The sequence below is a fragment of the Benincasa hispida genome, chromosome 1, assembly GCF_027475165.1.
Source record: "Benincasa hispida cultivar pf3 chromosome 1, pf3_genome.v1.1, whole genome shotgun sequence".
Lineage (NCBI taxonomy): Eukaryota > Viridiplantae > Streptophyta > Magnoliopsida > Cucurbitales > Cucurbitaceae > Benincasa > Benincasa hispida.
Window position 1 is genome coordinate 44,144,193 of NC_143478.1, and position 14,826 is coordinate 44,159,018.

The following is a 14,826-nucleotide window of genomic DNA, read 5'->3' on the forward strand; positions in this document are numbered from 1 at the left end:
TTTGAAAAAAAAAATATATGGATAAAGCATATCCATTGAACATTCCAATGGAAGTTCATTCACTAGATGTGAAGAAAGATATATTTCACTCTTAAGATGATAACGAAGAACTTCATGGTCCGAAAGTACCATATCTTAGTGCAATTGGTGTACTTATGTATCTTGCTAATAATATAAGACCAGATATTGCATTTTCAATAAAATTATTAGCTAGTTAGAGTTAATTCTCTCACAAAAAGATATTCTAACGAAATTAAGCATATACTCTGTTATCTTTGGGAACAATCGATATGAGTTTTTTTTATTTAAATAAATCAAATTTTGATTTAGTTGGTTATGCAGATTCTGGATATATATCTGATCCACACAAAACAATATCTTAAACATATTATCTGTTTACATGTGAAGGAACTGCTATATCATGACTATTGGTGAAACAGACCATAACGCCTATTTCCTCAAATCATGCTGAAATTCTTACAATTCACGAGGATTAAGGTCGGCAAAAAAACCCGCGGAGCAGATCCCCGTGGGGTTCTGACCCGTTCGGGTCGAGGATGGGGACAAACCGGGGAAAATATTCAGGGTTCCATCCGAAGACATGACGGGAACAGGGACGGTATCCCCACCCCGACCCCGACCCCGATTGTTATATTTATATTTTTAATATATAAAAAAATTGGTATATTTATAATTATATATATGTTTACTCTTTATTATTCAACCAATGGCCCAAACTTAAAAACTAAAAAAATCCCTAAACTAAACACTATTCAACCCTAAATTAAAAAGCCCACTACACCAAAAAGTTTCCCTCTCCACCTTCCTCTCTGTTCTGCCGAAGACCGAAGTTAGAGACTCAGAAGTGCCCTACCGCCAGCCGCCAGCGCCTACCCTCCTTACCTATCGAGTACGAGCACCGACTACCGTGTCGTCTGCCTGCCGTGCATCTGTGAGTTCGTGAGCTGAGCGTCTGGTCGGTCGGCCGTCTAGTTGTTGCGTCTGGCCATCTGGGTCTGGTTGTTGCCTACCGTGCGTCTGTGAACCGAGCGTCTGGTGCGTCTGTGGGTGAAGGGCGAAGCGACTGGACTGAAGCCAAACTCCGAAGGGTCTGGCCGGCCATCTGGTTGTTGCGTCTGGCCATCTGGGTGAGCGTGAGGGAAGACCAAGCGTCTGGCCGTCTGGGTGTTGCGTCTAGCCGTCTGGGTGAGCGTGAAGGAAGACCGAGCGTTTGGGTGAAGACTGAAGGCGACTGCCGACTGGCCGTGTCTGGGTGTTGAGTGAAGGAAGACCAAGCATTTGGGTGAAGACTGAAGGCGACTGTGGACTGGCCGTGTCTAGGTGTTGTGTGAGCCATTTGAGTTCGCTTTGGAAAAGCTTAAGAACTAGACGTAATTAGTAATATCTAACAAGACTGTCCGTTCAAGGTAATACATGAGTCTACTTTTAAGACCGTCCATTTAAAAAATAGAAGTATATATTTTGATTGTTTTGTTTTTCATTTGAAGTGAAGAAGACTTTGTGTTGTTTTGAGAGGCGAGATCTATCCGTTCAAGGCTTCAAGCCGCTACCATCGGAGATCTGTTGCCGGTAAAAATTCCTTTGCCATTTGAAAAGTATGTTTGTGTATGTTTGAATATTTTGAATTTTAGGTTTGAATATGTTTGAAAAATATGTTTTAATGCTTTGAATTTTGGGGTTTAATATGTTTGAAAAGTATCTCCATAATTCTAATGGAATGCTTTTGCCGTTTGAATTTTAATTCTAAGATATTGTTTGAATGCTTTGAATATGTTTAAATGCTTTGAAATTTAAGTCCAAGTCTAAAGAGGGTTTTTAAATTAAATCTTTGGCAGGTTGAAAACAATGTCTTCATCACCTTTTACTAATAAAGATTCTCCAAGTCCAATTTCAGATTCAACCCCAAATTCTGGCCCCAAATTTAACTCCATACTCTTCGAATGATGATAATTGAATAAATAGATGAAGTAGACAAGACGATTTGTAATTATTGCAAATGAAAATTAGGGGTGATAGTAAAAATGGAAACAAACATTTGCATGACCATATTAAGATATGCCCATAAAAAGAACAAAAGGACATACGAAAATCCCTATTGAATCCTAATAGAGAGAATAACAATACATTGAGTTTATATAACTTTGATTAGGAAAGCTGCAAAAAAAACATTAGATAGGATGATAATAAAACATGAATATATCCTCTCATAATAGTTGAGCACGAATGTTTTAGGAAATTTTGTAATATCATCCAACCATTGTTTAAGATGGTGTCAATAAACACAATAAAGAAAGATATTTTGAAAATTTATGAGACTGAAAAGTTGAAAATCATGACATTGTTGAATGAGATCAAAGGAAAAATTGTCCTTACAATGGACATGTGGACTTTCAACCACTAAACAAAAGGTTATATGGCTGTCACTGTTTTGCAAAACAAAATAATCAAGTTTATATATGCCCCTTCTCCACACACTTCTGAGATGCTTTATGAAGAAATAATAGAATGTCTTTTAGACTGGCATTTGATTGAAAATTGTCATCTGTAACTAAAGATAATTGTAGTACAAATGACTTCATGGTTAATATGCTTGTTGATAGTTTGTGTGGAAACTTAATATTGGATGAGAGTTTATTTCATATGCGGTGTTGTGCTCATATTCTGAACTTAATTGTGAAAGATGGGTTGATAGTGATAGGAGATGAGATTTGAGGAAACAACTCGACAGTTGAATGTTTATGATGGTCAGATGTTGAGTCTTGATTGTTGTACTAGGTGGAATTTTGCATATTTTATGTTAGCCACTGCATTAAAGTACAAGGAGTGTTTGCCTTTGGATCAAGATTGAGTATTAGTAAAAGAGATATGTGAGAAACTGAAAATATTTCATCACATGACTGAAATATTTTCTGATCCAAATATCCTACTGCTAATCTCTTTTCTCCAAAAATTTGTAAATTGAAATTGGCTATTTCTGAGCGGACGAATTCTGGCATTTAAGAGATAAGAGACATGGCTTCAAATATGATTTCAAAGTTTGATAAGTATTGGAAGAAAATTCATGGGATAATAGCTGCAGTTTTAGATACACGTTACAAATTGAAGTTGATTGAGTTTTACTTCCTTAGAATTTACGGGGATAGTTTTTTTCTTGAAGTGGAAATGATTAAAAAAATTTGTTCAGATTTGGAAACGGAATATCAGCTAAAGCATGAAGGTGAAGGTGATGATTACCACTCTAAAAATTTAGATGGAACCTCACAAAATATAGAATTTGATGATTTTAATGATTATGACTTATTTGTATCAAATTCTAATAATATGAATTAGAAGCAGCTTTTGAATTGTAAGCTCACATCGTAACAAACTTCATTCGAAGAGGCTTTGATGTGAGCTCAAAATTTGATTGCAAATGAAGTTTTGACATGCTAGTTTGTTTATTTTTGTTTTACCTCTTTTTAGCATTTAATATTTTAATAAATATTTTCTTTTATTACAAATATTTGACAATATAAGTTACTAGCACGAGAAAAGAAATTATTTTGTGGTTTAGCTTTTTTTTTGACATTATTTGTTAATTACATTTTAAATGTAATGAATAATACTCACAACTAAGGATGGGATGATGCCAAGAAAGGAGAAAGATTTGAATGTGAAGTCATTGTTGAAGAAAGAAAGACGAGCTTTATTGAATTTTAAGTTGTAAACTTATTTGAATGTATAAGACGTTTGCCTTTAATTGACTTCTTTATTCAAACTTTATTGAATTTTAAGGTGTAAACTTATTTAATGGATTTGTTAGCTTTTAAATTGTCAATTGTGTTTATTTCATAGATTAGTCTATTGTTTTTTGTTTATTTTTTGTGGACTAGTCAAATTTTAAATAAAATCACTTGAATTAAAAAAATGAGGAATTTGATAAACTTATTTAATGGATTTTTTGTGGACTAATCAAATTTTAAATAAAATTAAATTTTAAATCAAATTTTAATTAAAAAAATGGGGAATCCCCACGAGAAAACGGGGAATGGGGCCCGCGGGACCCCGTTTCTTCGACGGAAAATCCCCACCCCCGTCGGTGGGGGTGGGGGTAGGGATGGGGGAGAATTTCCCCACGGGGTTGGGGACGGGGATGCCCCACCCCGCCCCGTTCTCGTTGCCAACCTTAACGAGGCTAGTCGATAATGTAATATGGCTAAGGTCAATGACTCAGCACATTCGTGAAACGTGTGGCTTGTCTTCTAATAAAAATCTAACAACAATATTATACATAAAACATATTTCACCGAAGCTTTTTTATTTACAAATGCATTACCAACCACAACTTTTGAAAAATTGATGCAAAATATTAGAATATATACTTTTTTTTTTATTTTTTTATTTTGCTGGGATTTTTTTCCATTTGGTTTTTTCTAGTAACGTTTTAACGAGACATATTTCATATATATATATATGAGCATCTAAGGGGAGTATTATAAATATCGTAAAAATAGATGTCCAATGCTTAGTGTCCTAAAAGCCACGTGTCATTTTTCATTTTTCATATTGTTCACGTGCCTTGTAATAATTCATGTTTGGTGTTCATGTAAGTCCACATCATACTTGCCACTTTGTCTATAAATAATGACATTTGGTGGATCTCAAAATTATGTATATTGGTGAGAATAAAAAGAAAATTTCATATATTTCCTATTTCCATAAAATCATATTTTCTATTTCTATTATTCCATAAAATTATATTATATTATTTTCTCCATATCCGTTGTGCTCTAATTGTGTTCCTTAATTTTACAACAATTGTGACATTTTTATAATAATAGAATTCTTTTGCTATTTTTCAAGACGTAAAATTAAAATTGGTCATTTATCTTCTTAGTCTTTATTTAACTCCCTAAGCTTTCAAATTAACTATTTGTTACTTGTATTTTAAATTTTTACAATGACTTAATTTTGATGACATGATTTCATGACCAACAAACTGGGGACAAGATTGGCCAAAGTCAATTAAGTAGAAAAGTAACGGAAAAAAAAGTTTAAAAGTTTGAAGACTATAACAAAAATTATGAAAGCTTATTCATATAGATAGAACAAACTTAAAGTTTGAAAACAATCGAAACTTAAACATTTTATCTATTTGGACCAATCTTAATTTTATAGCCAAAACGAGTATAGTCATTGGTACTTTGTTAGTGACTAAGAAGTCGTGTTTCAATTTTGTAATCTATATTGTACTAAAAAAATTAATTATATTCCTAAACTTTTTATATAATTAAGAAAAGGAAAAATATCAATTTGCACTACTAAACTTTAGGGATGGTATCCATTTAATTCCTAAACGAATAGTTGTATCAATATAGGCTCTAAACTTTTGTATGTGTATCAATTTACAACCTCCATTGCATCCGTTTAAGTTAACTTCGTATGAAACTTATAATTAATGAAATCCCCAAGTTTCTATAAATGAATCAATTTAGATTCTCGGTCAAAATTTCATTTGAGAATTGTTCATGCAATTACTTTAAACATCCATTTTGTAAGATTAATATTTGAAGAAGTCTATACACGTTTGAGAATTAATGCATAGTTAGTTTCAAAGATAATTGCAATTAAGGGGTTTAAATTGACTAGTTTATGAAATTTAAGAGTTTAGTTAACTCAAATTATAAGTTTTAGACGATATTGGTTGAACGAAATTTGGAGGAATATGTAATCAAAAGACACCGTTGGTAGTAGCAGAGTGCGTGGAAAAAAAGAAAAAGAAAAAACACAATCACCAATCGCTAGTGGTGAAAATCGAAAACGTGTCAAGGTCAAATCATATATTGTGTGCAAACCGATTCAACTGACCTGAATTTGGACGAGTTTGTGGACAATTTTTTTTTAAAGAGTATTTGAAATGGAAAAGGAGGGACAGAGCCAAAATTACCAAAATATTACATATGGAAGGGAAGAAGGAATAGATAATAATGGATTTCAAAATCAAAGGCAATCACAATCTCATGATTTCTTCATAACAATCTTGGAATGATTTTTATCAAATTCCAAAATAGAACCAAAAAGGGGGAAAAAGAAAACCCAGAAGAAACAGAGGAAAAAAAAAACAATGTAAATTATAATCCCCCCCAAAAAATCTATTTAACATAATATTCAAAAACGGTCAACAGTTGACCGGCGGGAAATTAAAGAATGCCTGGCGCGCAAATAAACGGCAAGAAGACGACGGACGGAAATTTAACCGTTAAAGAAGACCGACGCGCAATTAACCGGTAAGAGGGTGATCGGAAGGGTATAGGAAGATGACCGGCGCGTAACATAAACGGTAAGAAGATGACCGGAAATTGCAGACCCATTCCAATTGGTGACTGGCGAACGCAGACCCATTCCATTTGGTTCAATCTATTTCTCTCGTTTCTCTCTGTTTTACTCTGTTTGTGGTTTCGTGAGATTGAAGAACAATGGGCAGAGGAACATTGAACCTTAAACTGATTCCCAACCTCAAATCTCGGAGAACAACCTTTGTAAAGAGGAAGAAAAGCCTAATGAAGAAGGCCTACGAGCTTTCCACCCTTTGCGATGTTCAAACCTGCGTTTTCATCGCTTCTGACTGTGACCCATCAACCCACTTCGAAACTTGGCCTCCCAATCACGATCAAATCCACTCTATGATCCGTTCATATAAATCTCATTCTTTCCCCAAACTATCCCGCAACTCTTATAATCTCCACCAATTTTTCTCTCATCGTATGAACAAAATCGCAACAGAGACGTCTAAGCTTCGTCACAACGTTGACAAATTCAAGGATCGCCACCTCGATTCTCTATCTGAACATCAATTGGAGGAGTTGTTGGCTTCTCTGGATTCCAAAATTGGAGTTGTAGACGGCATGATTCAGTTTATGGAGGCTGATTATGATCACTTGATTGAGGAAGTATCTGGATTTTCGAGTATTGACACACCATCATTCCTTCCTTCTGAAACAAAGGAAACCCCTGAATTAGACATAACGGAGTGGTTGATTGGGACAAATGGGCTTGAATACAATGTCGAGGAGTTCATGGAGACCGATAACGGTCACTTGATTGAGGAAACATCCGGAATTTTAAGCATTGACACACCATCATTCAGTCCTTTTGAAACAGAGGAACTCGACATATCGGAGTTGTTAATTGGGCCAAATGGGCTTGAATACAATGTCGAGGAGTTCGTGGAGGCCAATAATGATCACTTGATTGAGGAAGCATCTAGAATTTCAGGCATTAACACACCATCATTCAGTCCTTTCGAAACAGAGGAACTCGGCATATCAGAGTTGTTGATTGGGACAAATGGGCTTGAATACAATGTCGAGAAGCTCATGGAGGCCAATAACGATCACTTGATTGAGGAAGCATCTGCAATTTCAAGCATTAACACACCATCATTCAGTCCTTTCGAAACAGAGGAACTCGACATATCGGAGTTGTTGATTGAGCCAGATGGGTTTGAATACAATGTCGAGGATTTTCAATCTCTGTTAGAGGACGAGCTTGTCGGAACCCTGGTTTAGAACAATCCCTTTAAGTTTGATTACGAACTCATTACATAGTTTTTCCATGAGAGTTTTCTTGCTCTCTCTTTCTCTATCTACATTCTTCTTTGTAAATATATTGATTTTAGTATAATGGAAATGAAGCTTCAATTTCCAAACTTTCCTCTCTTATCAACTCTAATTTTCTAACGAGATTTATTGGTGAGATAGAACTTATACGAAAATAAATTCCAATTAGCAATGTGATTATTTAAAGTGAGGCGGGAAGAGAACATCTAACAGCAAACAAAAATTTAAAGGCATAAATAGCAAAGTCTTTCTTATGATTTTACCACAATGCAATCAGTACATACCATTACCTTATTATTATGATGCCTTCAGAGAGCAACTTCCACCTTCGCACAAAAAAAAAAAAAAAAAATGGCATTCTTAACAAGTGAGATAATCTTTTAGTTGCGACAATGCTCAATTTCTCCATCAATATCAATTATCAATACACTAGCTCCCTATCCATTGCCATCAACATGGACTCCTAACAATTCTTCCCGGACAGCCACCACACCTGATCAGTTCTAATACCACTTTTTCTGAAGGGTATGTGAAATGAGATTAACTTTGAGGAATTTTATTAACCTCAAAAGATGAATTGCAAAGGTATCTGGTAATGGATCCATCTAGATTGCGTTTAACACGAAACACCCATTTATTTCCAGTAATATTTTTGCCAGTTGGTAAGGGAACTAAATCCCAAGTCCCCTGTCTTTGTGAGGCAGTAAACTCACCAGCCATGGCAAGAAGAGGTAAAATAGAATTTGAAGACTTGGAAGAATTATTTTCAACAGTAGAAGTAATGGAAGTCTTGGAATTGATAGTTTTGCTGACAAAAGGAAATGTATCTTCATAAACAATGACATGTCTCATTGTAATGAGTTTGTCAGTCTCAGGATTGTAAGAAACATAACCTTTGGTTGTTTGGGTATCTCCAAGGAAGACAAATTGAGAAGTTTTGGGTTGAAGTTTATGGTCATTGGTAAGGTTTGAGGAGAGGATAACAAGATTAACCAAAGGTTTTTAGGTGATTAATGTAAGAAGAAGAGTTGAAAAGTTTTTCATACGGAGATATATTATTCAATTTGGAAGAAGGAGGTCTATTTATTAGGTAAGTAGTAGCAGTGGAAAAGGCATGGTATCAAAATTTTAGAGGTAAGGAAGCATGAGATAGTAAAGTGATGGCCATTTCAGTTAGATGACGATGTCTTTACTCTGCAGCACCATTTTATTGAAGGGGTATAAGGACAAGAAGTTTGATAAATAATGCCTTGGTTCTGTCTAAAGTGCTCTGCTACCATAATAAACTCTTAGAACTAAGTTATTCAGTTATCATATCAGTTACCAATAATTCTTGCATGAACAAAACTCCTTTAAAGTGATGACAACAATGTTGATCCCTCAATACAATTTGATGGCAAAAAGCCTAGGAGATAAATTTTGCATTGTGTGACAGTCATTGCATGTTCAAAGGGTGTTTTCACTGTTCTGATTGCTATTGCTGGACTAAAATAATAACCCCAAATGCAATAACTAGCTTTTCCTTATGTCTAAACAAAGTGATTTCCTTCTCTTCTTCATTGACATCCAGTAACACTTCATTTGTGTCTGGTGATTAACCTTCCAACTTTAACTTCATAGCCAATTGATCTAAGAAGACTTAAATTGCATCCATGTTAGGGTGTGTATTATCTCATGCAAATAATTCATGAAAATTTTTCATCATGCCCCTAATCTCAAGCACATCATCCCATCATGGTTAGGTTGAAGCTCAATCGACTTCCTTCCCACTGTTCTTCCAATTTCACTATCATCATTTTCTCATTGCCACAAGTGTACCGACATTGAGAGCAACAGAGAATATGGTTGAGAAGTTTCCTCTGCTTCTTGAAGCTTACGAACAGGTCCTAAAAGATCAATCATGCATGCATATTGCTTGATATTGGATTTTATCTTGTGATCATAAATCATAGACAAGCCAACTGCTCCACAAATGTTATATCATTTGACATCTTCTAATATGAGAAAATGTACCTTTCTACCAACCCCTACATGGCCAATCCAAGAATTACAGAATTCCAAGTCAAAACTCCTTTCTAAAGTATCCCATGATAACATATAGAGAACTTTTAACACATCCACAATTTATATACATGCCAATGAGGATGGTACGTACCTAGCATGACATTAAGAGTAAGAAAACTCTTCTTATATAGTAATTCCCCTGTTCAAGAGTAGCCAACCAAGCACACACAGATACTACACTTGCTAAAATGGTCTCACTCGGCTTTAGGCCATTTATGTGCATTTCTTCAAAAAGGTGAAGTCTAGTAAGAATGGCCATTTCAGGCATATCCCGATATCAGAAAAGTCCAAAACACAACAAATTTTTAGGACATAGAACTAAATAAGGGTTTGGTATTTTCAACTGAATCACATTTTAATTACCCAGAGATCAAAGAGTTCAAACATATTTGGTCTAGAAAGTGAGCTTCATCAAATAGTCACCCCTCCTCCATTACATCTCCTTATTCTTTAATAGATATGAATCAAAGAGAAAAATCGAAGGTTAATATAAGAATCAATTACAAATTTGAAGCCAAATTATGAATCAATTTCCCCACACATTAATAATCAGTAAATTTGTACAAACATTTCGAGCACTAACTGCTACAATCTCATCCACCACAACTCTAGATTTATGCATTCCAACCAATGTTATACCTACTCAGAAATCTCATTCTGCTCGTAGCAAGCGATTAGTGCACTCCAAGTAACTATATCTTTGTCTGGCATTTCATCAGACAGTTAATAAGCCCATTGATTGCAAACAGAACATTCATTGAATTCTAAGAATTAAACTTCTTTCTCTCTAGCATTGATCACATAAATACTGAATTGACATCGAATCCAAAACAGAAGATTCATCAAACACCTTGTGCGTGTCAGTCATATTCAAGCAACTATAAAAACAATTAATGGAAGTATTTTGAACATAAACATGTGAATCGAAATTCAACTCCAAAACATGATTATGCAATAAACGATTAGATCAGCAGCTGAATGCTGCAATAACATCGATTTGCAAAGATTCAAAGCAAAAGAAAGCAGGTTCAATCGAAAGAAATTCACGTAATGTTACCTTCAAACGCGCATTTCTGTTCTGTTTGGCAAAATGATTTCCGTCCAAACCAAAGTAATGGGTCTGTATGTGTTCGAAAACAACTCCCCTCTTTTTTCCCTTCTTAAATTTCAATTTTCATAATATTAATATCTCATTTATTTAATTACACATATTCTAATTTTTATACTCTCCAAAAAAAAAAATAATAATAAATAAAAAAAATAAATAAAAATTGCATGCATTGTAAATGGTAGGTTTAAGTAGTCTATGTATTTTCTATTTTGGTTTATTTTCATCTTTATACTTATTTTGGTTCTTTACTTTCAAATATGGTTCATTTTAGTTTTTGTATTTTTAAAATATCATTTCCGTCTCTCCATTTTCATATTCATTCCAAAAATAATTTGTCATTTGCTTAAAAAAAATTATTCTATTCTTTTGAAAGTTGTAATATTATTTTTTACCTTTCATAAATATTTTAAATTGCTCTTATAGTAGAAATTTTTTAGGATTTTAAATGTGTTAAGTCTTAGAATGGATGTGACGGTAACTTAGAACGAGACATCGATATTATCGTCTAAATTTTCGTTGCAAATGACTACACACCATTTCAGGTTTTAATTTTCGTATAGTATATTAACAGATTTCTACTTCAAAGGTAATTTTAAAATGTTTATTAAAGGTCAAAAACAATTTTGCAACTTTCGAAATAATATGAGTATTTTTTTAAACAAATAGCAAAATTTAGGGGTTTTTTTAAATATAATTTAGACTCGATTTGGTAACCATTTAAAGCTCGCTTGATAATTTTTTTTTTTAAATTAAGTCTATAAAATCACTTTCTTTCATTGTTTTCTAGGTTTTGTTCTATACATTTCAGGAGCGTTTTCAAAATCAAATCTTCTTTTTTAAATTGAAAAAATTTGTTTTTGTTTTTGTTTTTGAAAATTAACTAAGAATTCAAATGTTTATATAGTACATATGCAAACCATGAGTAAAAATTAGGAGAAATCCAACATAAATTTCAAAACAAAAATAAAAAAATAAAAATGGTTACAGAATGATCTCTTAGTTTTTTAAGATTAAGTCTATAAAACTTATTCCAGTTCTCCATTTCTTGCTTTACTATCTATTTTCTATCAATATTTTAAAAAACTAAACTAATTTTTGAAAACTAAAAAAGTAGACCTCGTTATTTCATTTTTATTTTTGGTTTTTGAAAATTAAATTTATTTTCTCTCAATTTCTTACAATGATTTGTATTTTTTTCTTAAGTACAAGAGTTGAATTAATTCTTAACTAAATTCAAAAAAATAAAAAATATGTTTTTAAAAACTACTTTTAGTTTTCACTTTTTGTTTGGTTTTTGAAAACATTGGTAAAAAGTGGATAACAAATCAAGAAATTTAAAGGTTAAAGGAGCGTTTATAAGCTTAATTAAAAAAAAAAAGGTTACCAAACATAGTCATTGTTTTAAAACTTGTTATAAAAATCATTATAAAAAATAAAAAGGAAATATGCTTCATTTTTACCAAAAAAAAAAAAAAAAATCAAATGCTTATTAAAGGAGGTCTTAATTAACTTTTAATGAAAGTCCACCGACTATGATTGAAATCTTCAATTAATAAATGTGTTTTCCCCTTAAAAATATAATGTTTTGTTGACTACATGAACTTTCATATATGCCTTTAATAGGTTGTTCCTAATTTTCTTTTTTAAAGACTTGTTCTTGAATTTTAGGAACTTTACAATGGTTCTCTAAACTTCTAATTTTGTATACAATAGGATAGGTCTCTAAACGATTAAAATGTATAAAAGGATCCAAATTTTTTGGGTCTAATAAGTCACTAACATATTAACTCTTTTTTAAGATTAGTATTCAACTACTTTTTAAGATTAATAGATTTATTATACATAAAACTGAATGATGCATCTAATCATATCTAAACTTAAATTTTGTCAATAATAGATGACGGATCCAATATTAAACAAAATTTCGAAAGTTAAGGACTTAAGGACTTATTAAAGAAGCAAGAACCTACAACACGGAAAATTGTCTCTAAACTTGTAGTTTAATCTATTGTGCAACAAATAAAATGTAATGTCCCAGGCCAAAACATAGAATTGCACTAAATTAAGTATACTTATCTTTGAAGCTCTTATGATTGAGCCACTAAAAAAGAAAGATGCAACATGTCGGGTAACTTTCAATTCTTTTAGGTCTTTCTTAACCATACTCTTATATACTCAAGATCTTTCTTTTTTGGATGTGATCTTGGTTCATTTATGTACCCCTCATGAACTCAACTGTTACATAAAAATCACTTCAAGAAAATAAAAGTGATGTTAAAATTTTATAAGAAACATTGAAAATTAGTTTTCTAAAAGTTAGTGAGAGGACAACTACTTAAAACAGCACCAACACAATTCCCATGGAGAATAGAGGAAAACTAATGTGGGAAACAAGATGCTCAACATACTTCATACACTTCTTGAACAGAAGAAGAAGAAGATAGGACACCAAAATAATCGAAAACAATGCGAGCAAGCGAATGGGCTACAAAATTACAAAAACGAAAACAATTAATACGAGAAAAAAATACCCGCTTGCAATGCAATCTCTACCGTAACTTAGAGTTACTTTACAGTAACTTCAAAATTTGTATAATCACATCTTGAGGTTGTGCAACCAATCATACTTGTGATTAAAATCAATTATAGAAAATATAATAAAAAACCTAAATGTTTTAACTAAAAGAAAAAAAAAAAAGTTCAATTTTAACCTTAAAGTATCAATTTTAACTTCAAGCTTTCAAATTTATCATATTGAACCCAAAATTTTCTATTTGCTCTTAGAAGTTCAAGAGTCCAACCTACTCTTGACAAATTTGAAGGTTTCATATTTGATTTTTTACAAGTCGAATTATTGGTATGCGGGTAGAAATTATATCTTTTTTTAATATATGAAGTCATTCTAAAGAGATCCCTCCTTTTAATCTTCTTTTGTACTATTTTTTTTAATATAAGACATATTTGAGAATGATTTGAGTAATATATTCTCGATAAATCACTTTGAAGGTGGTTTTATATAATCGTGAGTGATTTTATTTTTAAAGAGAATTATTTTAAATTTAAAACAATTTCTTTCCTTTCATATTATTTTGTCATAAAACTTTAAGAAAAAAAAAAATATTTTCATTTTCATTTGTACCTCCCTAAAATCACCCTAAAATCATACACATTTCTTTAGGTTAGATTATCTAAAATTGGATGAAATTAAAATTTTATACCAAAATTTGATACATTAGCCATAAAAGGGGAGTCATGCATATGAACATATTTGGTGAAAATAATATCAAATTTGACACATTTGATAAAATATTTTGTAATTGGCACAAAAATAAAAACTTGCATTTGAATTTTATATATTAAAATGAATACCAAATTGAGGGAAGCCTTTAAAAGAAATATATATATATATATTTTAAAAAGTAAACATATCACGCCCATCACGTGTACCTTGCAAACCGACAGCGGTGGTATCTTCTTCACACTTTTGGTGCTTTCGAATGAATTTGGAATAAATCGAAAATTCAAATTCTTTAGAGCTACCAAATTAAATTACTAAGGTTAAGGTTAAAATATTATTTTAGTACCAATATTTTTAGGTCGGTTCAATTTTAATCTCTGAATTTTCAATAAATCTCAAATTTAAAGTTTGTTTGAAATACATTTTCAAGTGATTAAATAAAAAAAACAAGTGGTTTTGAGAACAATTTATGTGTTTGACAACTACCTAAAATGAATTTTGAAAAAAAAAAATGAGTTTATAAAATAAGTTGGTTTAAGATAAATACTTGAAACTAACTTTTAGATTAATGAATTTTAAATGTTTAATGGGTTAATCCACTTAATTTGTATGAAAAATTCTGGCACCACCTCCGATGACCGTCGACGGGCACCTCCGGCCACCCCTGGCGATCGGCAACCAACTCCGGCTACCAATGCTACTAGAGAATTCTTTTATGAAATTAATAAATGCATTTTTTTTTTTTTGTATATATAACAAATCAAACAAACTTTTACATAAAAACATTTTTGAAA

The 14,826-nt window shown here is 32.2% G+C and overlaps 1 protein-coding gene and 1 long non-coding RNA gene across 3 annotated transcripts; both read left to right on the plus strand.

The window, feature by feature from the left end:
• The first annotated feature begins 493 nt into the window (after positions 1-493).
• Positions 494-3,461, plus strand: LOC120069463 (uncharacterized). 2 transcript variants are annotated; one of them, XR_005479545.2, is made up of 3 exons: positions 494-1,427; positions 1,509-1,590; positions 3,206-3,461. It is a non-coding gene; the product is annotated as an uncharacterized LOC120069463 (long non-coding RNA). The 2 variants fall into 2 exon arrangements; XR_005479544.2 differs by lacking the exon at positions 3,206-3,461 and having other exon boundaries at positions 1,509-1,792.
• Positions 3,462-5,976: 2,515 nt separating this feature from the next.
• LOC120077352 (agamous-like MADS-box protein AGL90) lies at positions 5,977-10,837 on the plus strand. Its single transcript, XM_090310445.1, has one exon. The coding sequence runs from the start codon at positions 6,477-6,479 to the stop codon at positions 7,566-7,568; it is 1,092 nt and encodes a 363-aa protein (XP_090166571.1). The 5' UTR covers positions 5,977-6,476; the 3' UTR covers positions 7,569-10,837.
• Positions 10,838-14,826: the final 3,989 nt, after the last annotated feature.